Below are 26,663 nucleotides of genomic sequence, written 5' to 3' on the forward strand. Positions count from 1 at the left end.
TACCTGCCATTTTCTTTCCCCATCAGACTGAACTCAAATTCGGGTAAAAGAATTGGAGGTTATTATTTCCATAACCTGGTTCTCTCTTCCAGCTTTCCAAAAATGAGCGAGTGCAAAATCTCTGAAAAGTGAAGAAACAAATGAGCACTTGAAATAGGATTTTAGGAGCTGTCAAATTTCATACTAATTGCTGGGGCAAATCCAGATCTTCAGAAAAACTTCAGTTATGGTCTTTTTTTGGTAGACCTACAAATACTGTAACCATGAAGAGGTTCATGTAACCATTAGAATAAAGCTAGTTTTTTGACATGGACATCATGTTCAGGTGGTCACACATAGAATTTATATTAGATTTTAGAAAAGCTCTTATGTAGGAGTAGTTTGACCCCAAATCCTTAGACTTCCTCCTCAGACTCTTGAAGTTTCGCAGAATAACCAGTCCTCCCAAATTAATAGTTTTGATAACCAGTCTACTTGTCTTCTACTTTTATTTGAAGTATCAACTGGAATAGACATTTTCTAACTTTCATCATAACATGAGTTTTATCAAATATTCACCTCTCATGATAGCAGTTTCACTCCAATTTAATATTAGCATTGGAAGATCAGTTTATTAATTTAAATATGTTAAATATATGATTTAAATATGTTTTTCCAAATAGACAACTATCAAATTACTACTAAGTAGTTCATAATAAATACTCACATGTTCAGGCTTCTGAATGTTAATGACTAACTTTCAAGCTTGCTTCACTTCTGAGCAAGTACACAGAAGGTTTAGTACTGACCAAGAATGAGTACTTTTTTACAAGAGCTGAAAGCTCACAGAAAGCTAGATAACTCTCAAGATGAAAGAAAAACCTGATAGTCTCATTTCTTGAAAATTTTGTGTTGTACATACAAAGATGCTGATGCATGATCATGTGCATACAAATATTGTTGATTATACCAACTATATGTGATTATTTTCTTAGTAAAGGAACAAATATAGTTATAGATAGTTAGTGTAAATCTCCACCTGGATGTTTTCTGTGCTATCATCCTAAAAGCATGGAAAGGCATACCCTATAGCAGATTGCTATTTACAGTTGTGCAGTCTTCTGCTGGGCTTTCAGAACTCTGACAATCATTTTGAAGGCTGCGAAAGTAAGTTTAACCCACATAGCAGGTTTAATAATGAACAGTTGCAGGAAGAGGAACTGTTATGGCTGTTCTGTGCACAATGAAATCTCCACTGGACGTGGAGCTAAGCCCTCAGAAAGATAGGGGTAAATGTAGGCTAGTACCACTGTTAAAAAAAGAAGGAAAGAAAAAAAAAAAAAGAAAAAAGAACCATGGCAAAAATCCCTGTAATAGATCATGTTTTGTCTCTCTTTAAATACATGTGCTTTGGAGGTTGCTGATAGCAAAGGCAGACATATATAATACCTAAAATGTTTCTTTGATATTCTACTTAGATATGAATTTGTTAGGGGGTTTAGTCTTGGTATGTTATTAAAAACAACAAGCTAAAATACCACATACGATAGGAGAAAATCTTGCATTCAAGTAAATGAGGGTCAGGGTTTTCAAGGGATTTTTTTATATATGTTGGACATCAGGTGATGTCTTGCTTCTAGATAATGGAAAGTTTTTTCTAATTGTATTTTAGGCAACTGGAAAGCCTGTCATTCAGAATATTATTAACCAGTTGCAAATTTTCTCCAGGAGGCCAAATTTTCATTTGAGTTAAGATATTAATCTAATTAATCTTTTCAGTGGCTGTTTTGTTTCTATTTTATTTATTATTTTGAGTTACTAACAACTTTAATATAAAATGCTGGTTTAATTTAATTTTGTGCTTTCTCTCAGAATTAGTAGGAAAGATGTTTTCCTGGAAACTGGGACAAGATATTTATGAAAGCGGTTTCTCACAGCTTAAGATTTGTCAGAATCTAAATGCAGTGAACCTATGTTGAAATCTGGCCTCATGGGTGGGTGATTAAACAGCATCTTGCAGCAAACTTGCTTTAATACAACTGAATTTCTGGCTTTGGTGTGAATACATATTTTCAGGGTTCATACCATTAAAAATAAATCTTTATATTTGCCACATCACGGAATTAAGCTTTAAAAGGGCAAACGTTATAGTGGCCAACATTAGGACACGTTGTGGAATCTCCTTCCTTGGAGACAGCTGGTTTTAGGCTGGAGATGACCTTAAAGAACATGACCCAGCATTGGCTTCAAAGCAAGGTTTGCTTTAAGCAAGAGGTAGTCCATGACTTCCTTCAACGTTCTGGGATTCTAAACAGCATTGAGAAGATGGCATGAAGCATTATCTAATAACTGGGAAGAGGCTGCAGGTTGCATTTGGTTAATTCCTATAAAAAGCAACAGAAGAAATGTTTTTAGATTTCATCCTTATTTGGGTTTTTTTTTGGAAATATGCATGATGTGGATTTGAAACTGAAGGACATTGACTAATGCACAGTGGGTAAGAAAAAAAAAAAATAGCCGGTGCTGTTTTTGCACAGGCCAACTTGAAGCCTGAATCTATGTAAAATAAATTAAAGTATTAGCTAAAATCACTGAAGTCAGTTGAACAGTTCCAAAGAACTTCACTCAGTTGTAGATTGTGTCCTTAACTTAATGAGCTAATTTAGAATAATAACTGAATTAAATAAAAACATTCTATTTTGCAATATGACATAATGTATGAAAAAATGGCTAGACGTCTAAATTTCGTGCTGCCTTCCTGTTTAAAACTGATATCCCTTCATTACCCTTTCTTCCCAAAAATTGCCTCAGAAGTTGAAAAGTGCAAGCTCACTTTTGCAGGTTCAATCTACTATTGAAACATTTAAAGGGAAGTCTCTTCATGTTCTCATACACTTTCAGAATCACTTAAAAGAAAACCAAGCAGAGCTTTTCCTTTTCTGTTTTGGCACTGTGAAAATATCAGTGCAGAAAAGTCAAGCAGCAGAATGAAATGGTATCTTTTTTTTAACCGAGAAGTACTAATGTTTTGAGTTTGTGTTATGTGTTTTTTCAGCTATTTTGAAATAGGTAAGATTTTTAGAGCATCTAAGAGGGAGTTATTTACACATTTCTGCCCCTAAAGATGTCTCTTAGTCCTACACAGGTAGAAATATTTCATGTGATGTAAGCTGAGATGGTGCTGCTGTCTTGACTTGCCAAGAGCTGGTGCTGAGTGAATTGACACCAGTAGCAGAAGAAAAGGACGACACCCAGGGAATCAAAACAAATGGGTTCCTGTTGTCTTCCCAGTGGAGGCCTATTCTCACCATCTGAGGTGGCAATTCAGTTGAGTAGCTTTCTTCAGATGCAGCCTACAAGCAATCAGCACATCTACTAAGTCAGTTGATTTTTGATATCACATTTAATTTTCATTGTATTGCTGGTAATTTATCCGCACAAACATGTTAGTATTTGCTGCTTGAGAATGTCTCAGCTGTGAGGTGAGACATCCCTTGGAAGTAGAGCCTCAGGCTCCCACAGCTGAGCTCAGGTGTACAGGAAGCGGGGAGGAGAAAATGGAAAGGAGCTCTTGGAGTTGAAAAGAGAGTCTTGTAAGCTTGGGTGAGGGTTTCTCTTATCAGCTAGGAGTGGGATTTTGGCTCACAGGGCTGTCAATGCTTTTGCTTAGATTTATTCTTTACAAGTGGCACAAAAGTTTTGATTTTTGTGTTGATTCATAGTAAGGAGAAATAAGAGGTCTTAACACTCAGACACTCTAATATGGCATTTTCTTAGTTTCATCGCTAATATATTTGACTATCTTTACAGAAGACTAAAATTCAAAGCAACTAAAATAATGTCTTTAAAAGTTTTGATTACTTATGTATTTTTTTTAATTCACTGGAGTGATGGTGATTATCTAAGTTAAAGTTTTTTCATAGAAATGACTGTAAAATATGTTAGTATGTGTTGTCATTTTAATCAGCTAGGATCTTAAGTAAAGGAATAACTTCCATCTTGTCTCATTGTCAAGGAAATGGGTTAGTTCATGGGCATGGACCAACTGGAGGGAAATATTTCCAGTCAAACCTGGTAAAAAAATAAAATGGTTTCTATTTCAGAGTATTTGTTTGGGAGACTTCTCCCCAGTTGTGATTTAGCAGAATTTCATTGTTTTCTTTAAAAATATTAGGCCCATTTCTGAGCAAATTATGTGGTCTTCTAAAGACCACTATATAAATGCCTTCATAGCTGCATTAGGCAGTCTGTCAATTTGCATATTTCCATATTTGTGCCAGGAAGACCTTAATTAGACTATTAGCAATGCAAGAGCTGTGTAGCTTCACTATCATTCTAACCAAAGGGAGACATTCCTTCCTTATTAATGGAACAAGAGAGGAGTGATCGTTGTAGAGAGAAACTTCAGTTGTTTTGGCAAACTAATTTGTGCTCTGTTTTAAGATGATTCACTGTGTGGTTTTGCTTTACAACCTTGTGAACATATGAACTAAACTTACCATTTTTCCTAGGCCTAGCAGTCTGTTGGTTGAAGGTCTTACCTGGTCATGACTCCAGCATTCACAACATTAGACTTCTTTTACGATAAGGATGTGCTTGAATATAAACATTATATTTTCACTTCTTCTGTTTTGATTTTCTTGTAGACATTTCAGCAGTCTTCGCTACAGCAGAAAAGTAAAAAGAAGAATAAAGGTAAAAAATTAAATTTGTTTTCATGTATTGGTAGGAAGGAAATTGCCAACTTTAATGTTTATGATATTGCAGTTTCTGAGGAACTAGAACTTGTTAGCTCTAACCCAGTGTTCAGTTCAGTTGATCATGTCGAGAAGGTGTTAGTCCAATACTGATGTCACAGTTTCCTAATGCTCCTCTACCTGCATATATCCACTGTTGTCTTTTTTTTGGGGGGGGTACTTAGACTCTGCCCTCTTTGGGGCAAGGATGGTTTTTCCAGCTGTTTGCATGTAGTGCCTTACTGCAGCCCTTGCTCATTACCTAAACTGTAAGGTAATTTATATTGTAGAAAATTTTCCTCCTTTGATTTACAAAGTACAAAGGCTGTAGGAAATGTTTAGTTGCAAAAAGAGCTGCAAAGAGGGTTTTTCTGGAATACCCATGAAGTACTTACACAGTTGTATTTCACAAAAATATGGAACAACTGGCAGCCAAGTGTGAAAGTACATGAATTTATATGCTGTGTACTTTAATCTGATGTGAAATATTAATTTGTTGAAAATTACAAATAACAATTGTTCTTATTTTTAAATATCTAGCCTCTTCTCTATAACATCTTCTCTTTCCATGTTGCTTTTTTTTTTGTCTTATCCATAGAATATGGGCTCTCTGAGGTGCTGAACATGGTTTGGTTTGGTTTTCAACTAATGGTACATGGCACAGACTTTGTGGTCGAAATAGAAGTTTTGTCATGGCAAACTGAAGTTGAAATTTTTAATTAATTTTGTTGAGCAAATATATAGCACTTTCTGGCTAGCTGTCTTACTGATTTAGTGGACAAGTCAAACACTTTGACATCAACTTGTCACTTTCAGCTCCTATTCCTGGTAAAAGTAAAAGACGCATCTCATGTAAAGATCTTGGTCGAGGAGACTGTGAAGGCTGGCTTTGGAAAAAGAAAGATGCCAAGAGTTATTTCTCCCAGAAATGGAAAAAATACTGGTTTGTCCTGAAGGACACATCTCTATATTGGTACATCAATGAAGAGGTAAGCACCTGTGCTCATTGTTTCCACAAATAACCTGTGTTGTGCTGTTGCCATGAGACAGCAGGAAGCCAGTGCTTTGAGTGCTTATATATTTGAATAACTTTATTCACCCAAATAATCATATCAAAATTAATATTAACTGCCTGACTAAATTACCATTAAGGTCTGGAGATATTTAGTCCTTCAAATTCACCTTTTATTACAGGGAGAAATGACACACTTTCCTTTGTCCTACTCTCACCAGTTTAGAATAAATCTATCCTCAGACCCTTGAAAGGGAGAAGGTATTTAATCCTGTCATTCCAGCTTAGTCATGGAAGTGTAAACTTTAATGATGTGCTGCCTGGTGTTGCTTGTTTATCTGTGCAAGTGTAATCACCAAAACCTCTGGCAAATAAGGAAGATGCTTTTGTTTTCTCAGTCATGTCCTCCTGTCATTCCTTCTTTGTAGCTTTTAGTCTGATTTCAGTGCTCATATGTGCTGAACTTAAGAACACCAGAGCAGCCCAACCGAATTGTGTACAGCTTTGATTATGTAACATGTTTCTGTATTAGTATGCGTTTATTTATATCAGCTTTAGCAAAAAAGCTTTTTGCCAGTGAGTTAGGAAACCTTAATTTTAAACCCTGTTTAGTCTCATTAGTAAATATGTGGATACACTCAGTTCTGGACTTTTGTAACCACTGCAAGCATTTATACATAACCTTTTTAAACTATTGTGATCCCCAACTTTTCCCCAAATAGACAGAAAGCAAGTTATTCCATGAACAGCATTATCAAAACCCATTTTCCCACAGACTCATCCCATTTGTGCCTTGATCTCAGCTGCAGATCAGTAACCCTCACTTCCTCCTCTCCATACTCCCCCCACAAGGTCTACTAGGAGGTGTTTGTCAGGTTGGTAGTTTCTATCTATAAGTATGATGACTGGTCACCAGCCGTGGCCAAGGAGCATATGGAACCACTGAGTTGTGGCTGCGGAAGATGGCAGTGGCCTGGGTGCCTCTGTCTACCCCCATCCCAGGTGTCCCAGAGACTTGCCAAGATTCAGTTATTTTTGAGACCTCAGCTCCCTCACCAAAGTGTCTGCAATCACCAATAGATTCAAAAGCTGGCAAGGAGAGCCTCAGTGGCGGATGGACAGAAAAGCAAACAGTGCTCTTGCCAAAATTTTGTTTCCTTATGCAACAATGCAAAAAAGAAATAGCACGATTATTCTAAACAGCATCCTTTTGATTTTAAAATACCTGCTAAAAACCTGTTACCGCCTTGTACCTTCCACAGAATACCTCTAGTTCCAGATTTATGTGCTGTTTGTGTCTTACATCATTACTTTTAAGAAAAGATACAGTCACATGCACTGCATATGTAGCATAAATAACCATGGACATTCTGAGAAAAAGATGTTGTGTTTTCTGCAGCTTCACTTGTACGATACTGTACTAATTTCTTATGCAAAGTTATGAGCAGTTAAATAGAGAGTCAGTGTTATTGGTGTATTAGTGGCTTAAAATAAAAAAAGCTTTCAAATTATGAAAAGTCAAGGAAGACTGAATATCTCATAAAATAAATTATGTGCAAGTCTTTAGAGGAGAGGGGAGGAAGCTCAGATATCTCCTCTCTTGAGTGTTGGAGAGAGATGAACGTAGCTGAAGAGATATCATTACTCTTAGCTATGATATCATATAAAGATGGTAAACAACACACATGTAAATAGCTTTTCTCCCTATTTCTGTAGGCTGCATTTCTCCATACTAATTAGTCACATCTTCCCCCAAAATTAACTAATTACAATAACTAATTGCCTGAATACTTTTGGTCATTTTGTATCTTTTCAAATGCTGCTTCAGCTGTGAAATTGTTTGAGAAAACTGAGTATTTAAAATTGTATTTTACACCAAGGGAACTGTCTCACTACTTTGGCAAAAGTCCCAGTGACTTCTGTGGGAGGTTTGCCAGAGCAGAGTATACATTAGTCTTCCTTACATAAGAAGCAAGCAAGTGAAAATACCTTCAAGTTTTCAGTGTGGTAAGGTTTTTTTCTGACACTTTAACAAAAGTAATATCTAGAATTATCTTTGCAGGATGAAAAAGCAGAAGGATTCATCAGTCTACCTGAATTTAAAATTGACAGAGCCAGTGAGTGCCGCAAAAAATAGTGAGTACGCTCAGAAAGAATGCAGTGATACAATAGAAAACATAGAGCAAAGCACAAGGTTTTTGCCCTGTAACAGTGATATAATGGACTTCATTTCAATGATCACTTGGTTTTATCAAAGAATAAGCTTATACAGAACACGCAAATTCAGTGTGGTTTCTGTGTGCCATCTTTCCTGAAGGTTTTTTCTTACTTCATCATGAATCACAGTGCTTGACGAGTGCAAAATGAATTAAGAGCAAGAAGGCTGCTTGCCTGCTTCTGTCTTCCTAGTTTTCCTTCCTTCTGCTATTTCCTCTCTGATTTGGGGTTTTTTTGTTTGTTTCTTTGTTGGTGGCTGGACAGTGTGTGTGTAATACCTTCAAGCTCAGTAAAGAGCTTTAACCATAATAAAGAGACTAAATAAAAAAGTCCTCAAGTTCATGCCCAGGCATCAATCTTTAATGTAACTCCAAATTAGTTAGCATCATCTCAAAGTTTGCTGACACAGTGTATCAGTCTTAAGGCAAAGTAAAGCAAACAAAGAATGCCAGATATTTGCTGTATTTTTGAGGTATGACCTAAAGATCTCAAATAAATTTTATTCTCACCTAGCTGTGTATGATACCATCCAGCTTTGTGCCATTGCATAAATCCATTTCTTATCTAGATGCAGATACAAGCATATGTAGAATGTGACATGTACATAATCCCCAAGAGGTATTTTTAGATTCATTATTGTTCAAAACTTTTTACCTTGCCTTCTAATGGTTTTTGCTGTTCTTTTAAGTTTTTCAAGACTGTAGAATCGCTGAAATTTGTACAGCAAAGGAATTGCAGAAGGAAAATGATATGATTTTTAGTACATACAGTTCTGAAGAAGACACTGACCTGGTATCAGTTGGTCTATGTATCTCTTCAGGATGAACTCTGCTCTTCTTTATGGTCTCAAAGGGCAGAAAATAGAAACTGCATTAAAAAAAAAAAAAATAATAATAATACATCAGCTTGGGCTTTTTGTCCTTCTGTCCTGCTACATTGCTTCATTTTTTCTTTTTTGTTGGGGCAGCAGCATAAAGTCAGCTCATTTCTCAGAATTGCACGCTGCCTAAATTGGGTTTTTTTTTTTTACTCAATTTGGTATCTACTGGATAGTAGAACACAAAATGTAGCTATTAAAATTCCTTGCCTGGGTGGTAGATAAAGAAAAAACCTCAAAGAATCCAGACAACAGATGCTGGAACAATTTTAAGAAGTCAAGTTTGGGGTCTCAGTAACTTGATATTTCTAAACTGAACAGATGTCACTGTACATCTGCTTTCAATTGCATAACATTGTGTCATGCTCCAAGGAGTCAGAGGAATTCTTTTTGTCTCAATTTTATGTTACCTTCACTAAGAGTAACTTTCCTGGATATCAGTTTCATATCCCTGGTTTCTTAAAACCTATTTTCATATTTTTAAATATATGTACATGCACAGACATGTAAGAAAATTGCAAGCATGATACACATGAAGAACATCATCACCATTTTTCTGAGACACAATGGATTAGAGAGAGTGAGAATTGTTTTATTATATGTTTATGTATGTATAAAATCCATTGTATCTCAGAAAAATTATTATATTCTTCATGTATTGTGTTTGCAGTTTTCCTTTTTTTTCTTTAGGACTGTTATGCATTTTTTGCTCTGATTTTAAGAGAGACCTTCAGCCTATTCTCAAAAATTTTTCTTCCATACTGTAAATTATTAATTACTTTCACATGTATTTTCTGGATCTTCAAGTACTTCATCATAAATCGTTACCCAACATAGTTAAAAATTTTTTCTAGTAATTTATTTCATATTACGGATGAAATGCAGTAATTCTCTTGGCTAATCATGTTGATTACTTTGGTAGAAATAAAAGATGAGATGTAATGGCCCATTGCTTAGAATGACTTCAAGAACACAGTGTTGATTTATAACAGCTTTTCAGAAGTCAATCAGCACATCACATTTTTCTGTTTGAAACACAGTCATTAGAGTTAAAGGTAATGTCAAGCTCTTTGGGATGTGAGAGATTACCAGGACTGAGCCTTTTTCTGTTGTATCAAATGGATTGTTCAGTGAATTTTCTGTTCAGAAAAAAAAATTACACCTTATAGGTATATCAGTCCAGTTACCTGATAGATAAAATTATATCCTTAACTGGTTAACTTTATCCAAATATAGTACACTGCAGGTGATTGTTGAACAATCTTTATGCACCTATGGATCAAGTATTATTTAGAAAGGGGTATTTGAAGAGCACTTTACTTGCTGAAATCTGGGACAATCCTAAAAGCTGTATGTTTATATGCTGTGTGGGGCCATCCAACAACTCAGGAAATCTGAACTTATCTCATTCCTTGGTGACCACACTATCTTACATCTTAATCAAAAAGCATTGTGCCATCACATTTTTATAATTATGTTTTTCCTCTACAGTGCATTCAAAGCCTGCCATCCTAAGATCAAAAGTTTTTATTTTGCTGCTGAACATCTAGATGATATGAACAGGTAAGGAAATCTAGCAAAGTTCAAGGAACCATTCCTCAAATGTGACACTTCTTGGAGCTAGTAATAACACAGTGATGATAAATTAACATGTTAATCTAGAAAGTTAAATTTAACATTGAGAAAATAAGGGCAGAGTAACATTATTTCTGAGTGTCTGCATATGCTAAATATTAAATTAAAGCAAAACTTACTTCTTTCTTGAAACAAAAGTTTGAAGATTTTTAGAAACAAATTCCATTTTTCTAAAAAGAAACAAATGCAGTATGTGAAACAACATCCGAACACAATTTCAGAATTGTAGGTTTCTGTAAATCTGCTTTGGGCTGTGTGGCACCTGCAAAGAGGCAATGTCTCCAACTCTGCTTGCTAACATACTCCCAAAGACAGGTGATGCTTTCTCTGGGGATGCTTCTATTTCTGGCCCTGAAGGAAATGAGAAGTTGTGGAAAGATTTAAAGCAGTCACTGATGTTTTTCTCCTGCCAGTCTTGAAAGAAGAGATAGAGGCTACAAGGAATTAATTTTGCAGATTGTCTCTACTCTCTGAACTTAACCTACATGTTGAAGTGAAATTGTTGTTCTGTTGAAATTTAGTGGTAAAAATCTCAGCAACTCAAAAAGAAAAAAGACTTTAGGTATTTAGCTTTTCTGCACCTATTTTAGGCCACTTGTGCATTTTTTTCAGGATAATATTTGAGACTTCAGCACAAAATAAACATGGTTCCCTTAATTCATTTGAATGGTAAATTAAAAACATGAATCTTTTGTCCATTCATATATTTGGGGGATCATTTCATTTATTTTCACAACATAAGCTGAAATTAATTCATTTCAAATAATACGCCATTTTCATCATATGACAGAGGACATAAACAAATATCTATTGTTGCAACCTGAGGACTGGTCTATCTTAGTGTCTGTGGACATCCTCGCTGAGCTAAATTGCTTTGAAAACAGGGGAAAAAGGAGATAAAACTCAATCCATAAAACTGTTAGGAAGTGCTATAATCATATTTTAATCTCTCCTGTGTGTACTAGACTCAGCTACCTGGCAGAGCACCTTCAGGGTACTGCCAGTTTTTTACTGATAATATTTGACTGGAGAAGTATGCCAATACTCTAGTATGCTCGCTTTCATTTGGAAATAGCTGTCTGTTAACATTTTTTCAAAAGTTCATGCATGACTAAGGCTCACTTCAAAAGTCTCTCTGCAGTTAAAAAACTTAAAACCTTTTTTGTTGGTTTGTAAAATTCTAGGCTTGCCTTTCCTTGATAATTCTGTCAAGTCAGTCACTCAAAATACAATTTGCTTCCCAGAAAACAGAATAATGCCATGGTCTATTTGGCATATCCTGAACCACAGCAGTAGATAAATCATTTCTGTCAGCAGGTCCTCAGTCAGTATGACAAAACACCTTGTTTCTAAGAATAAAAATTTATATAACTGTTCAGTAATCAGAAAACAGCAGCAAATATGAATCAATTCTTTAAAAATATATTGCGTGGTTTAAACCCCAGGAACTAAAAGATTTTTAACTTCCCAGCATAAATACTCTTTTTATCACATTTTTAAATAAGTGCTTATTAATTCATCTAGAATGAGCTTGACCAAATTTTGATCTGAGTTATACGTAAGTAAACTTAAAGCAACTCTGTCAAGATCTATGGATCACTCAAAATTCTTACATCTGAGTTGCCATCAGTGTCACAATTTTTTTTTCTCTTTGTTTAATATATTAGAAAAAGTATTTCAGTTTCAGAAACATAAAATTAACTCAATATATTAGAAAAAAAAATGTGGGTTGCTGAAAAATAATCTTTCGAATGCAGAAATAAGAAAATACTTCTTGTCTAAAAGCATTTTGTAGCCTAGCTGAAGTCAAACACAGAATCAAGTTATTAAGTTAAAACTCTTTCGATCAATTTATTTTCTTTTTTTGTCAAGTTTCTGACATATATTTTAATTATGTATCATGAAGTCATTTCAATTCATTTTATACTTGAAGAAGGAGAAATAAAAGTAGAAAACTACTAATACAGAGTCTAACTGAAAGTTCAAAATGGTTCAATTCCTTCATTCCTTGTATATAATGATTTAGTGTTGGTTTATTTTATCTACTCACATACAATGGGTATTTTAATCTTGGGTAACTCTGTCACTCTTCAAATTTCTTACTAATTTTATGACTGTGCCACACCATTATGCTGCTAAGGAGTCTGGAGAGCTGTGATCACTGAACTTCATTGTAGCGGCATCTGAAGTTCCTTTCATGTGCATGGTTGCACCAGCGAAAGTGTTCTTTCTACCTATATAACATGCTTTTTCTGGGTCAGAAGAAGGACAGAATATTCTTTATTGATGCAAAGCACTGTTTTGACAGTGTAAGTGTATAGAATCATAGAAACATGTTTCTTGTAAATTCATTGTTATTCCCATTCCAAAAAAATATTCTGATGTAGAAGGCAGTCCATATATTTGTGCTTGATGATACTATGTGTAACTTTGTTCTGATTTTCCATGCAAACTGTGCATGCTGTTTATGGACCATTTGTTCTTTACACAAAAATCCTGATCATCAACTCAGAGGCAAATGCATCCTTTTCAGGGTTGGTTGGCTTAAACACAATATTCTTATTCTTCCTTTTTATTCCAAACTGTCCATTTTTTTAAATAATTACATGTATGGCTGCCAAAATTATATCTGCTGGGCAGGGAAATACAGTGAGTAACTTCATGTGCAATTTTTGTCTGAGAGCGTCCTTGACCTGCTGTAACTGAGCTGTCGTCTTTCTTTTTGTGACATTGAGTATCCATGTTGATAGGAACTTTCTTCCTCAGTGTAGCTCTATGATCAAGAGGAAAGATGACAAGTCAGCTTGTAATATTAGTGCAGAGAATGTCTCTGGAAGATTTCATTGAAGAAGGCCTCTAAAAATTCTCCTTTATCTTCTACAGGCTTCTTCATTCTGGTTAAGCTGCAGTTGGGTACTCTTAAACACTGTAAGGTATCCATATTGCCATGTATCAAGTTTGACCTATATCCTCGAGCTTTATGATTAAGGACAATTTGACACCCTGCTTTGACTTAAAAGCATCATCTCTATCTGGAGCATGAGATAAGATAGAAAAATATGTGCTATTCTTCTGTGAGAGTGCCAATACTGCATTCCTCTTTACAGAAGTTACAGGTCTACAGAAAGATTATTTTTTAAGGCTGTTCTATGTGTCATAAAATTGTTTCAATTAAATGCTGACAAGAAATGTATGTGCTATTCTTAAACATTAAAAAAAAAAAAGGAAAAAACAAAACCAAAAAAAACACCAACAAAAAACCCCAGATGACTGCTGCACCTTCCAGGCGAGACTACTTTATTAATTGTTATACCTAACAAATAGCTTCTATAATTCTCACAAGAAAATTAAAGCTGCATTTCCAGTAAGGAAGAAATATTTTCTTGGCCTCTTGCCCTTTAAAAGTTAGAGTGCCTACCAGGACACAACACACCATGGGGAAGAAAGATTTAAATCTTCCCATGTCCTAGGGCTTTGTATCTTTTAATATTCATAATAAGCAAAATTTGTATAACTGGACACTTAGCACCAGGAAAAACAGTTCTTTGTAAAGCAGGCACTCCTCTTCTGGTCTGCAGGAGATCTTTATGTTTCCCTGTGATATGAGCCCAGTGCATTGGATTTTCAATACGATTCTAACTTGAATGAACCATAACTCTAGCCATGCTTTATTAAAATAATATTAATTCTCTAACCACACCAAATCTAACTCTATCTAAAGAAGCTGTAGCAGCCACATATCAGAAAATATGCAGAAGTTGTCAATACCATTCTTTTAGTTTCTAACCTAGCAAGCCACTCAAAAGCCATGGCTGATTACAGTGTACCACCACGCCGATACATTCTCATTCACCCCACAGGCAGGTAATATTCCAAACCATGACACAGCTCGTGATCTGCAGAAAATTATTAAATGTGAAGTCAGTCTGCTGCCTCTCTCTCAGACTGTTGCACATTTCCTGAGTTCTCATTAGGTTATACTTTTCAGGAAATAACATTTTTCTGGAAACAATCATCTACCACACCTGTAAGTGGTATCAATTGACTCTCAGTCAAGTATTTGTGTAGTTTAATTTGTATTTTTCTGGAAACAATCATCTACCACACCTGTAAGTGGTATCAATTGACTCTCAGTCAAGTATTTGTGTAGTTTAATTTGTTACCTCATTCTCACGTATGCTTAACAAAAACTGCTATCTCATATTTAGGACAGAATGAAGATTTCCAACAGGAGAACATCTATAGGTGTATCATCTAATACTTTGTGGTTAGGAGCCCTATCTAAAGAGGCTCTGTAGGTGGCTGTGCTGGGGGGTTGCAGGCTGTGAGCTGAATTGGGAATGTGAAATCCAAAATAGGTGAGGGGCGAGTGAAGGTTCACCTCCACTATCTGCCATGCCATTTGACAGAGCAGGCACTTGTCTTCTGCTGGTTTACTCTTTGGATGTGGACAAGTCAGTGGCCTTTGCTGGTTCCTCAGCAGCACAGGGCTGGAGTGCTTTGGGTGAGGTTCCTGCCTCAGTGCCTCCGATTTGGACAGGCAGAGCCGTTGAGACAGCTGAGCTTTATTCCCCAAAGGAAGCCTTCACATATCAGGAGTGTGAACCTAAAAGATAGCTTTGAAGTGGATCACCTTTCTGCTGTGAAGATGTGAAATCATTATCTGGGACATGATTTGTTGGATTACTGTTCCTGTGTGCCAGTTATTTTTAAAAGTGTATGGCACTCCCTAACAATTACAACTGATAAGTTAGGTTTCTTCAGCTTCCCTGTTCTTCTGACAGAAATTTTTATTGTATGCTAACATTCAGTATTCTGTAATCACTTCAGGAGTAAATCTCTAGCTTTCTTCCCAAAGTACAATGATTTATGGACCATTAACATGATTTACAGATCATCATTGCCATTTGTGGAAGGACAGTGACAGGAGTTAATTTTGAGGAGAGCAACTGTATTTTATGACCTAATGCCTGCTTAGCCTACGCTGAAATGTTGTGAAGGCTGGCATGCAGGAGTGATTACAAAGGTGTCCACCTTGCTGAGACAATACCACAGTTCCCATGCATACAGTGGGAAAATGAAACCCATCAGACACAGTTTTCTGAAAGAGGAGTTTCACATTCGTGGTGAAAATGCAAACCTGACTTCAGTTATCTTTCTGTATACCCTAGCAGTAAAATTATAAGCCAGTAGCTTGGCAAACTGGGCCTGTCAAATCCTGACTATGGGATGTCTTGAGCAAGTAATTCCAGGTTTACCATGAAATGGAGAGCCGTGGGAGATTGTCACAGTGGTTTAAAGCCTTGTTGATGGAAAACCTGATTTAGTGTAAGCATTTGGATAATGAATACACTGAGAGCCCCGTGGGGGAAGAGAGCAGGTTGAAGCAGTGCATTGCTACAGGCAGTTAAGTGTATGCTTGGCAATGACAGCCCTGCTAGAAAAGAATAGCAATAGTTTGTTTTGTTATTTTTTGTTGGTGTTTTGGTTTTGTTTTTTTAATTTGTGCAGCTTTTTTCAAGCATTTTTTCAAGTCTAAGTTGAGGTTAAAGCCTTAGATGTGAATTGCATTAAGGCAACTGTCTTTTCTCCCCATTTCTCTGACATGAACACAAAAGTGAATTCTGATATGCCTCCTTCTCTTTGTACTTGGCACTGTAGGTGAGCTCTAAAACACATAATGGCATAATTAAACCTCACTGTCTGTTTGGGAGTGAACCTGTTCTTTTGACTGCTGGTTTTTACTCTATTCCTCTGCTAGGTTGCCAATTCAGGCCTTAAAATATTGCTTACATCTCTGAAAAGTGGTGATTATTCTTAAGAAATCACAACAGCAGGAGTATTGGTGTGATGGCATATCTGTTAGCAGCAGACTTAATAATTCTTTGATTATCTCCAAATCCTTTATTTTACAGGTGTTTGACATCATACATGGTTTTCCATTGGAAATAAAATCTTTGCTGTGAAAACAATTTGTTCAACAGCAAAATCAAAGATCTTTGGAGACTCCCTGAGTATGAAAGAAAACAGTTGTCTAACATGAAAAATAACATTGTCCTGAATCTCCTTCAGATGCTTCTAACTTTGTTTTTTATAGAAACACACCCTAAAATTTAGAGCCTGGATCAGTATAACTGCTTTTTTAATATTATTTCAGATGGCTAAACAGAATTAACATGCTTGCTGCTGGCTATGCAGAAAGAGAGAGGATCAAACAAGAGCAAGGTAATGTTTTGTTGTTTTGGTTTCTTCTGTGTAGCTCATATCACAAGTTCCTCTGTTCTTCTTTCCCTGCTGTGTATCAGGCCTCATTCTCACCATCTGAGAGTGATTCACATATGGCTATCGCTGTTGTAGTTTTAGAGAATTCCTTCTCTCTCAGGGGTTTTGATTAGCTCCTTCAGATTCTGGTCCATAGACAATTGGTTTATTTCCGAGAAGGGCACAGAAGGTAGCTAAAAGCAGCAAATGGACTGGTAATAAGCTCTGGCATGTGGTACCAAGGAGACTGTGTCCCCTATCAGAAGAAACTTCAGAATCTGCAAACTGAAATTTTTCAAACATTGCATTTGGTGTTTGAATTCACAAAGAGCAGGAATGCATGAAATTGGTCTCAGGAACAAAACCATTTTTCTAAAGCCTGTTAACATAATTGAATTTCCCCTAAAGACTTTAATTTTAAGACCATTTTTCATGTCTGTGATTTCTGCTGGTATTGCTATATTGAGGTATGTACTAAAGCCCGGTTGGCATTTCATATGGAGTTGAAGATTCACAGCACTTTACATCTGTTTATTTTTGATGTCTAATATTTTGTGGGTTTAGAAAAACAGCATATATAAAATAATGAGTCACTTTGCTTTCGTTTGCTGCAGTAGAAATCCTGTTTGCAGATGGGAAAAGGAGAATGTCAGTCATCAGTTCTGTTGGGGAGGCTATTTCCTAGAATTGCCGGTCACATGGATCCACAGAAGCGTTAGTTTTCAACTAGGTGGTTTGGCAAGTGGCTGGCTTTTGAATCCATGCTCTTTTTTACAGAGGTACCTGGCAGCAGCCACCAGAAATTTGCAGTGGTCATGATGATCCAGAGCTTATCCAGATGCCTGTCTGCCTGCTGCCCACTGAGTCAAAACCTCACTTTCTAATTCTGTGGCTCTGCGGCCTTCATCAATAAGGTTCTGTCTTTTGGCCCAAAAAGCTTATAGCTCAGAGCTGCAGCAGCAATGTATTTAATCTAGTCTTTTCTTCACAAAGACTATATTTCTATACAATTTTTCAAGGAGGATCCTGTTCCAAAGGCTATCAATAGGCTTCAAAATTGGCCACATGGTGTCCTCCTTGTGCCCCAAAGTCAGGGTTCTGTACCAACCCATGTGACAGCAGCCTTAGCCATGACCTTCTGGTCTGCTAACATGAGGAGGAAGATGCGTGTGGTCTGTCTCTCTGCAATTTGTGACTGTGGTGCCGTTTTCCTGGAAGATGCTGTGCAAAAAGCTCCTTTCCCCAGTCAGAAGCAAGGGTGACTTCAGCAGCTAGGTAGAAACATCAAGAGAGTGGGTTATTCTGTAGTGGTAGGATATTGAAAAACAGCATCAGAAAATTATGTTTGCATTGATTCATGCCCTGGTTGCCTCACCACAGAGCATCCCAAAGGGGTCAGCCTGGAGTTGAAGAGCAGTGGCTTACAGACTACTGCCACATTTGGTGGTAGCAGTGTGCATGGAAAGGGTTTTGGATGTTCTGTCATTCTAGGACATCACTAGGTTGTACCTACTCTTGCCTCATTTCTAATCATGTCTCCAGTAAGTGCAGCTGCTTACCCCGTGAGTGTTGCCCACCCCATTTTAGTGTGCTATGGTCCTTGGCACATCATGTCATTCATAACGCCAGGCCCTTCACATTCACACAGCCCAGGACAGCAGCACCATGCTCACTGTCCCTCCAGTCATGTTCTCAGTACCTCACCAGACTTCAAAATCAGTTTGGGAATCTGTACTCCCCAGGCAGTCCTACAATCCAGTTTGGAGGGACCTGTATGCCACCTGTCACTGCTTGAAGAGGCCATGAACAAACTCTGAATCTTGGAGTCCTCTAGGAAACCCTTCATGTTAATACTCAAAGCCAAATTCAAACTTCTATTGACAGCAAGTTGGCACTAGAATTACAACATGTGGGACAGTCAGGGAAAAGGTGTATGAACAGTTATGCTAAAACTGTCAAAGTGCACAGTCACAGACATGATGCACTTTTCAAAATCCAGATGGATGTGCAGAAATATTTTTGTTACTAGGCAATCACTGAGTAATAAAATAGAAGATGATCCAGCTCATAGACATGATATCATGTAGATACAGGCCTCATGTTACGTATTATTAAAATATCTCCCTATTGAAGATAATCAGTGAGACCCCTCTTACTATGGAACTTATATCCCAGGTACTGATGGGGCAATTTGTTACAGCTCTAATGTCATTCACTCAGATTGATTTATCATATTCAGATGGGTAAAACTATATCCTCTTTGTGTTGCTTAGCTGTTTTTAGTGTGGGTTTCAGTATAACATTCACCCCTCACTGCCATACAGTGTTTTTACACCTCTGGTGGTTATCCTTGGCTCCCAGCGCAAGGGCTATTAAACAGCTCAGTAGTGTCCCCAAGTAGCAGAGCCATCAAGTTAGCAAAGTAAAACCTCTCTATCACTTCAAGTCTTTCTGCAATTATAAAAACTGTGAAGCTGGAATTTTCTGTATTCAGTGACTATCATTTGTCATTTCCATATCTGATTTTACAAAAGGTCTTTTATTTGTGTTCAGCTCAGCCCTTTGCAGCAAAGCTTTAGAATGCCTCTGAAACAATTCAACAGTAGTTGTCAAACCTGTTTCATTTAAGAGTTGAATGGTTCTGAATCTGAAGTGCAAAAATATATTTCAAGTGCTCCAGAGATGCACGAATCACCAAATTGTGGATGTACTGCTGAATAAAATGTCACATTCTGTACAGAACAGTTTTATAAAAATACCATCAGCTTTCCATATGAAATACAATGAATGTTAGCAATATGGCAAGGGACTTCCTTGGATGGAGAAGTTAGATAAATGCTTTCCGGTCATATAAAATCAGATCTATCTTATATAAACAGAAAATATTTAATTGGTAAATGGTAGGTCAGTGTTAGTTTATATGTAACATATGCGGTCTATTGCTCATTCAGAAAGCTTCCAAGATATGACCAATGCATTGAGCTTGTCTGTCACCGAACTGGACACAATCACAGAGGCAAATATGGCAACTGACTGATAGCATTAAAGACATTTTAGGTAGACTCTAATGAGTCAGTTGGCCAGAGGAGAATATTTTTGAAAACTGGTAAGAGGCTATTTTCATACATTTCATCTGGAAGTTGACCCTTGTGACTGCAGGATTTTTCTAGACAATCTGTAGGCTGCCAACAGAATTCCCTGTCTGAGGTAAGGTGCACAAAAGCCCGATCATACGGTGCTTTATTATATGTGGATTTGACAGCAAGGACATCTTTGTATTTTTAGCCAAAATTGGAACCTGCACTGAGGCTGCTAAATTTTACTTTCAGAATAAACAGTTGAGCTTCAAGTCTTCAGAAATGTCACTGAGTGATGCAGTTCTGACAGGCCTCTCACCACACATCATGCCATTAGGCTTTGCTGTAATAGGAACAAACATGCTTATATGCCAATATTTTCAGGTGGTTTGAGTTGCTGGAAATGAATTTCCATAAAACTAAGAGTGATTGAAAAAAGACTTTTCACAGATTCAGGCTTTTGTTCAGCAAAAATTAATTATTAGCAGTTTTCTATAAATGAAACTGTTTGGAATTTTTTATTTCACAATCATGAAAACTTTATTTATGCTATTGATTTATTTAAAGACATTTAAAGACAATCTCTCGGCTATAAGCTTGCATGAAGCACATCAGACACTCAAACAGAATTGTTAGTGCTTGGAAAAATTAAATTGATAAATAAAGCTGTTCCCACCATTACTACAACCTAAAAATATTCAAAATTCTGGGGACAACTGTTCAAGATGGTATCATTTAAAGGTAAGTTTTGTTTCAAATCTGGAATAAGAAAAGGTACAGTAGATCTTTAATCATACAACTCAATAATCGTCACAGTAACAAAAAATCATTACAGCCAAATTTATATGTTGTGCCAGCTTGGACTTTTGGTTTAGATTGTTTATGAAGCAGCGATCAGTCTTCTCATCTATCAAAGAGAAAGTAGTAAGTCATTCAGTTCACTGAATACTTACTAGGGGAAGTTAAAATTGTCTGTGATTGCTCTGTGAATAGTCCGAGCTCACGTGTTCTGTTGTACAGTGATTTACCCAAATACTAGAAGGTAATACAGTCAGAAACAAAGTGACAACAGAAATGTTTGCACAAGTCTTACAACACGCAGAAAAGTTAAAGTTATCCATCTTGAGCCGAGTTGGCAGTTAAGTACTTTGCTTTTGTAAGGAATGTTAAAGTCCGATGTCCATTTAGTTAGATGCTGCTCTGCTTCAAAAATATTTTCAACAGAATAAATATAAGTTCCCAGGTGGTACATTTTTCCATGTGTTTTCCCCTTTGAACAAGCTATCAAAAATATGAGATGGGCTTGGCCAAGATTTCATTTCTTGACAAAATGAAGCCTCATACTCCATTAAATTTACCCTACGAGATCTGTGTCCTTTGTACTTTCTCATGCATCTTTCAGAACTCTGCACTTAAATGTCACTGTCATATTTTTCCTTATCATACCACCTTTATGTTCTTGCATGGATAACAGGGCAGCAGCTGTTTCATGAAGCAGATATGTGATATAAAGTTTTTCTGTCTTAAATGCAGCAATTTGTTAGTAGAAATTGAATTGAAAATCTTGGATAGCTGGTAGTATACAATGGAGAAAATGGGTAGAAAAATAGCATTGATTATTCATGTGTGCAATGACCTCTACTTGTTTGATTTGCTAGTTGGTGTTAATTACATTTGTTAATTTTATTTGCAGTCAACAACACTTAAGCAAGTTACATTTTTGATCTTTTCTGTTCAGAAAATACTTTCAGTATTTTCTAGCCAATATATGTCCAATCATAATTATATATATGGCTATATAAATACTTGAAAATCTAATACTTGTATTAGGAGTGTTCTGAATACATTTCGTGTTCATAAGGTGTGCACAAGATTTAAATTTGTGGTTCATTTGCAGGTTGTTGTTTAATATCTCTTCAGTGGGGCATTAGATTTAGTATACACCATAATATTTTGAATTTTCTCTCTTTAGATTAAAACAATTCCTAATTTCAGCAGCTAACATTTACAAAGTCAGCATTCACTAGTACTTAACTCTCAGTAATACCAAAGATGGAGTTTCCACTTGTCTTTTATGAAAGCAAAGTCTCTGATATACAAATGTATCCAAATGCGTTGGTAGTTTTTGATCTGATCTGTATGTGACTTGCAGATTACTGGAGTGAGAGTGATAAGGAGGAAGCTGACACTCCATCAACACCCAAACAAGACAGCCCACCACCCCCGTATGACACATACCCACGGCCTCCTTCGGTAAGTCACCTGCAACTGTCTCCAGGAATGACAACATAAAGTGTCACTTTCTACCTGCTCTCCTGCTTAAAAGCGTGTGAGTGTGCACATTATGGCACTCCCTAGTATAGTTTTTGAGCCAGTATTGACTTAAGGCATTTGTTAAATAACATGCATCGCTAACTTCAACAGTCATCATTGCTGTTTTCACTGGTTTGCAGAAAACATGGGTTTATAAACCCACTCGCTGTACAAAATAGATTGTTACAGAATTCTTTGTGTTCCTCATTCATGATAGACCCCTACTCATGCATGCAAACCCTCACTGCCCCCTTATCAACTTCTCTGAGAAAATGGTGTTAACTCAGTAACAACTCAGACTCCTCTCTAAGGCTCCAACAGTTGTGCTGTGAAGCTTCACAGTAACAAATTACACTTGAATTTCCAGAGAAACGCCAACATAAAGATGTTCTGTCTTATATTGCAAACAGTGATACCAGTTGTTCTGTTGTTGTGAAAAAGTAGGTTTCTCTATAAATTAGAACAAATGGAGTTTTATTTTCTTCTTGAAGCAGTTATAGATATGAAACCAAAGTATGGACTTCTAACTTTTTCTGCACTGGCAATTTTAATTTTCATGTCCATATACTCGGACAGTGTTAACAAATGCATTTTACTTGGATATAGGTTTTTAAATGCAAAAATTTGAATGAAAACTTGAGAGAGTCTGGGGAGAGTGTTCATGATGTTTAATTTGAATACAATACTTCATCTTCCAAAATCATAGATCTTTGAACTGCACTGAAGTATTGCAAACATGATTCCGAATAAATTTTTAGCAATATAGGCTGCCAACAGGCATGTGGATGGCATTTTTAAGATTCTTAATGGACTGGGCACATCTCTTCTATGTCTTCCATAGTGCCATATTCTGCAAAGTTTTCTGCAAATAACTGTGTTAGCTTATTTTATGGACTAAGGGATATAATAAAGACGCTTATTATGAGCAAGTATTGGTGTTTGACCTGCAGGTCAAAATGTGTAGATATGGGGATGCCTTAAAGTTAGGATCAGGGCAAGTTAGTCAATTAAGTTTGTGCCTTCATTACTGAACTGGATACCGCCAGTAACATTGAAAAGTACATGGTTATTACTAGTGGTAGGTCTTGGTCTACGTTGATCTGAAGCTTGCTCCCTTGCTAACATTGTAGATGAGCTGCACAAGCCCTTACGTGGAGCCAAAACACAGCCGACTCTCATCCACGGAGACCTCCCAGTCGCAGTCGTCGCACGAGGAGTTTCGCCCAGAGGTGGCAGGGAGTGCCACCGACTCGCCGGTGCGCAAGACAGCGAGCCAGCGGCGCTCCTGGCAGGACCTCATAGAGACACCACTGACAAGCTCGGGACTCCACTACCTGCAGACACTGCCGCTGGAGGATTCTGTGTTCTCCGAGGCAACCGTGGTCTCCCCTGAGCACCGGCGGCAGTCCACCTTGCCCACCCAGAAGTGCCACCTGCAAGACCACTACGGCCCCTTCCCCCTCGTGGAGGGTGAGCGGATGCAAGCGCTGAATGGGAATGGGGGAAAGCCCCGAAGTTTTACTCTGCCTCGGGATAGTGGCTTCAACCACTGCTGCCAGAGCCTTTCAGTCGGTGCCACCGATCACCACGAAGAAGTGCAACAAAAGGAGGTGGAGGAGGAGGAGGAGGAGGAAGGCAAAGCACCAGAAGAAAACCAGGAAGATAAAAGTAAGTATGGGATATTTCTGTGGCTTTTCAAGAGTCTTGTTCGTGTAACGTAGAGGTTGCTTTCCCTGTTGCGTGTCAAAAAAACCCAACAGTCCTTCAATATCCCTTATGTTTTACCAGGTCCCACTTGTCGCACATCTCTTTGATCTGCCTTATGTATAAGGCTTGATAATCAGAGTGCTGCATGACCTCTCATGACCACCAGACATTTTCCCCATAGGCTTGTCACCAATCACCTCCTACTAGTAATTTTTTGTTATAAATGGATTTCACTTCCATGCTTTCTTCACATTTCCACTTGCACTGTATCTTCTCCCACTGGCACATCTGTGTCTCAGAACATACTTAGTAAGATTTCTAGCCAACCCCATCTGGGTTGTATAAAACACTTGGTAAATCCTGAAGTGCAGGGTCAGGCTGTGATTGTGTAGTATCCAGGTGAGCAGGTCACAAGACAACTCAGAAGCTCTAAGAATTTGAAAAAGAGAGTGTATTTTCCCCAGTTCCTCACCTTGTGATTTACAGGGAGAGAAGGTTAAAAAACGGTTCAAACAAACAAATAAATTAATAGAAAACAACTATGTGACCAGCGGGGCTTAAAAAAAACCCATAATGCTGAGTAACTGCCTCTTACATGGCACATTAACTCCATAGATATTAGTGCTACTTGTCAAACATAATCCAAATAAACAGGGATTGGGGAAAGTCCCTGCTCTTCCTGAACGTGTAAACACATTTCCGTGTCTGTTTCATGCTTTGGCCTTCACTGTCATTTATGGAGCTTCTCAGCATGTGTTGCTAGCAAAGCTGAGTTCACGCTCAAGTTATAGGGTCGGTCAACAAAATCTGCACCCATGCATTGTGGAGTGATGCTGTGATTAAGTCACTGGTAGCGGCAAGGAAGGCGGGATGACCCCTGAAGATCTCAAAGGGTCTGTGCTATCTGGTTCCTTCAAATTTGATTTTTTCACTGCAGTAAATGAGTATAAGAATGGTAAAGAGATAGGAAAAGATAATGAAAGCTTTGGATAGTTAACTAACTACTTAATTCATTCAGGTTAGCACCTTTGTTCAGCATTAAAATTCATGCGGACCTTACTTAGTCTACTTGGGAGTGTATCAACAGTTTTCCACTGTCTTTATGCTTTAGTCAGTAGGTTTTAAACATCTCAAATTCTTGCCTTTGAGAAAACGGTGATTTCTTTTGCTGATATTAAAATTGATGCCATTAAAACTTCAAAAATGCACTATTTCGGTTGTGTTCATGCATGACACTTTCCAAAAAGAAGACCCCATACATTTATTAGGGTAATATTAGACTCTTACTGACTGTGAAATGAAGCTGTCTAATTAACAGGGTTAAATGCCATCAACCATGCAGAATGTTTTATCTTATTTTTAGCCTTCAGTTTTGGTTTTCAAATGGGTTTTTACTGATAGCAATAAAAGACTATTTTTAAAAAATTCCTCACTGTCAATGAAAAGGGTCAAGGAGAATTCCCGCTGGAGTTTCTGTGCTGTTTGGGCATGACTCAGAGAATACTGTTGCAGGGTCTAAGTTGTTAGGTGTTTTAAATCTCAGTTTTAAGGCTTTGGGGTTCCTGGTTGTCACATTTTATGGCGTACTAATACAGGGCTAGTGCTTGATTTAATGAGCCAGAACTTGGGCTCTTCTCCACCTTTCTATGCAAATTTCCCAAAAGGGAGAAAAAAGTTTAATTTTTGACGTGTTCTCCCAGTATATGCATACTTTTATTTTAGTTTGGATGCGGAGGTTTTCTTGGTTGAAGCTTTAACAGGAGATTAGTTTTGAGACATTAATGACCAGCTAGACAGGTAAAATGCTTGTGCTAAATTACTGACCATGAAATTATAAAACCTGAAAGAAAATACTGTTTAGTCTGTTGAAGAGTTTAAGTGTTGAATTGCTTGTTGCTATGGCTGCAATGTTCTGTTTGCAACACTGGCTTTTTCCAGTGCCCTTACCAGTAAAAGGCCAGGGGGATTTCATGCAAGTGGTGTTCTCAAGTGCAAAATTCCAGTTTCTCAGCTGAGATATCTGCTCATAACTGCTAAGTCCGCCAACAGGCTAGGTGCCATTGCGCATGCTACATCATTGCCCCCTCACCTCCATTGCTTTGGGAAAAATGACACATTGAACTGGCTAGAGAAGGGGAATCCTCTCTCTTTTATAAATGTTTTAAACCTCACCTTGAACTTTCCTTGATGTGGTATCAGATGAACCTTTTAAATGTATTTATTTGCCTTGCACATTTGTGATCCTGACACAGTTCTGAGCTCTTGGATGATTAGGTGTGTTCTTGTGTGTACATGTATGTGTTTTAAAGCTTAATCATTCTTATTGCTTGTTGTGGGGGACTAGGAATGCCGCTCCTTTGCACTTGTTGCTGTACAAGTCGAATGTCATTGCCAAAAGTTTGTTTTCTCAGCTTTTTTTTTTTACATTCCCACTTCTAAAACCTCATGAGTTAAACTGAATAGTAAAATGCAGTCCTCTTTGCTCCAGCTTCTTTGCAGAATTGTTTTCAAATAACCACACCACAGATTAGGAGCTCCACATTTTTTTTCAGATGCTGTTCTCAGCTGCTGCAATTTAACATAGTTCTGTTGACTTTCTACTAAAGCTACAGTGATTTGCAAGAACTAAGAATCTGCTGTTAATCACTACATTATGCCTTAAATAGATATTGCAAGATTTGACACTGCAAATAGTTATGTGTATCAGCTCTACTGTAACACCTAGATATATCATGGTAAATTGAAAATATGGGTTGTCCTTTCCTATGTTTATCCATTAGGATCTAACTTCATGATGTGTTCAGTTGAGCTTTTTTGTCTTGTTATATCACTTTAACATTGCACTGCTA

At 37.3% G+C, this 26,663-nt stretch overlaps 1 protein-coding gene across 4 annotated transcripts in view; it reads left to right on the plus strand.

Annotated features, from left to right (window-relative positions):
* CNKSR2 (connector enhancer of kinase suppressor of Ras 2) overlaps positions 1 to 26,663 on the plus strand; it is a gene marked incomplete at both ends in the record, with an annotated part of 212,516 nt that overhangs the window by 148,742 nt on the left and 37,111 nt on the right. For all 4 annotated transcript variants that reach the window (XM_080363336.1, XM_080363337.1, XM_080363338.1 and 1 more), the window contains 7 exons: positions 4,626 to 4,674; positions 5,532 to 5,704; positions 7,790 to 7,863; positions 10,313 to 10,384; positions 16,614 to 16,681; positions 21,947 to 22,047; positions 23,238 to 23,775. In XM_080363336.1, the coding sequence (XP_080219462.1) occupies positions 4,626 to 4,674; positions 5,532 to 5,704; positions 7,790 to 7,863; positions 10,313 to 10,384; positions 16,614 to 16,681; positions 21,947 to 22,047; positions 23,238 to 23,775 (1,075 nt within the window). The remainder of the gene's footprint in view (positions 1 to 4,625; positions 4,675 to 5,531; positions 5,705 to 7,789; positions 7,864 to 10,312; positions 10,385 to 16,613; positions 16,682 to 21,946; positions 22,048 to 23,237; positions 23,776 to 26,663) is intronic.

This window comes from Nesoenas mayeri (genome assembly GCF_963082525.1).
Source record: "Nesoenas mayeri genome assembly, chromosome: 1".
NCBI classification, from domain to species: domain Eukaryota; kingdom Metazoa; phylum Chordata; class Aves; order Columbiformes; family Columbidae; genus Nesoenas; species Nesoenas mayeri.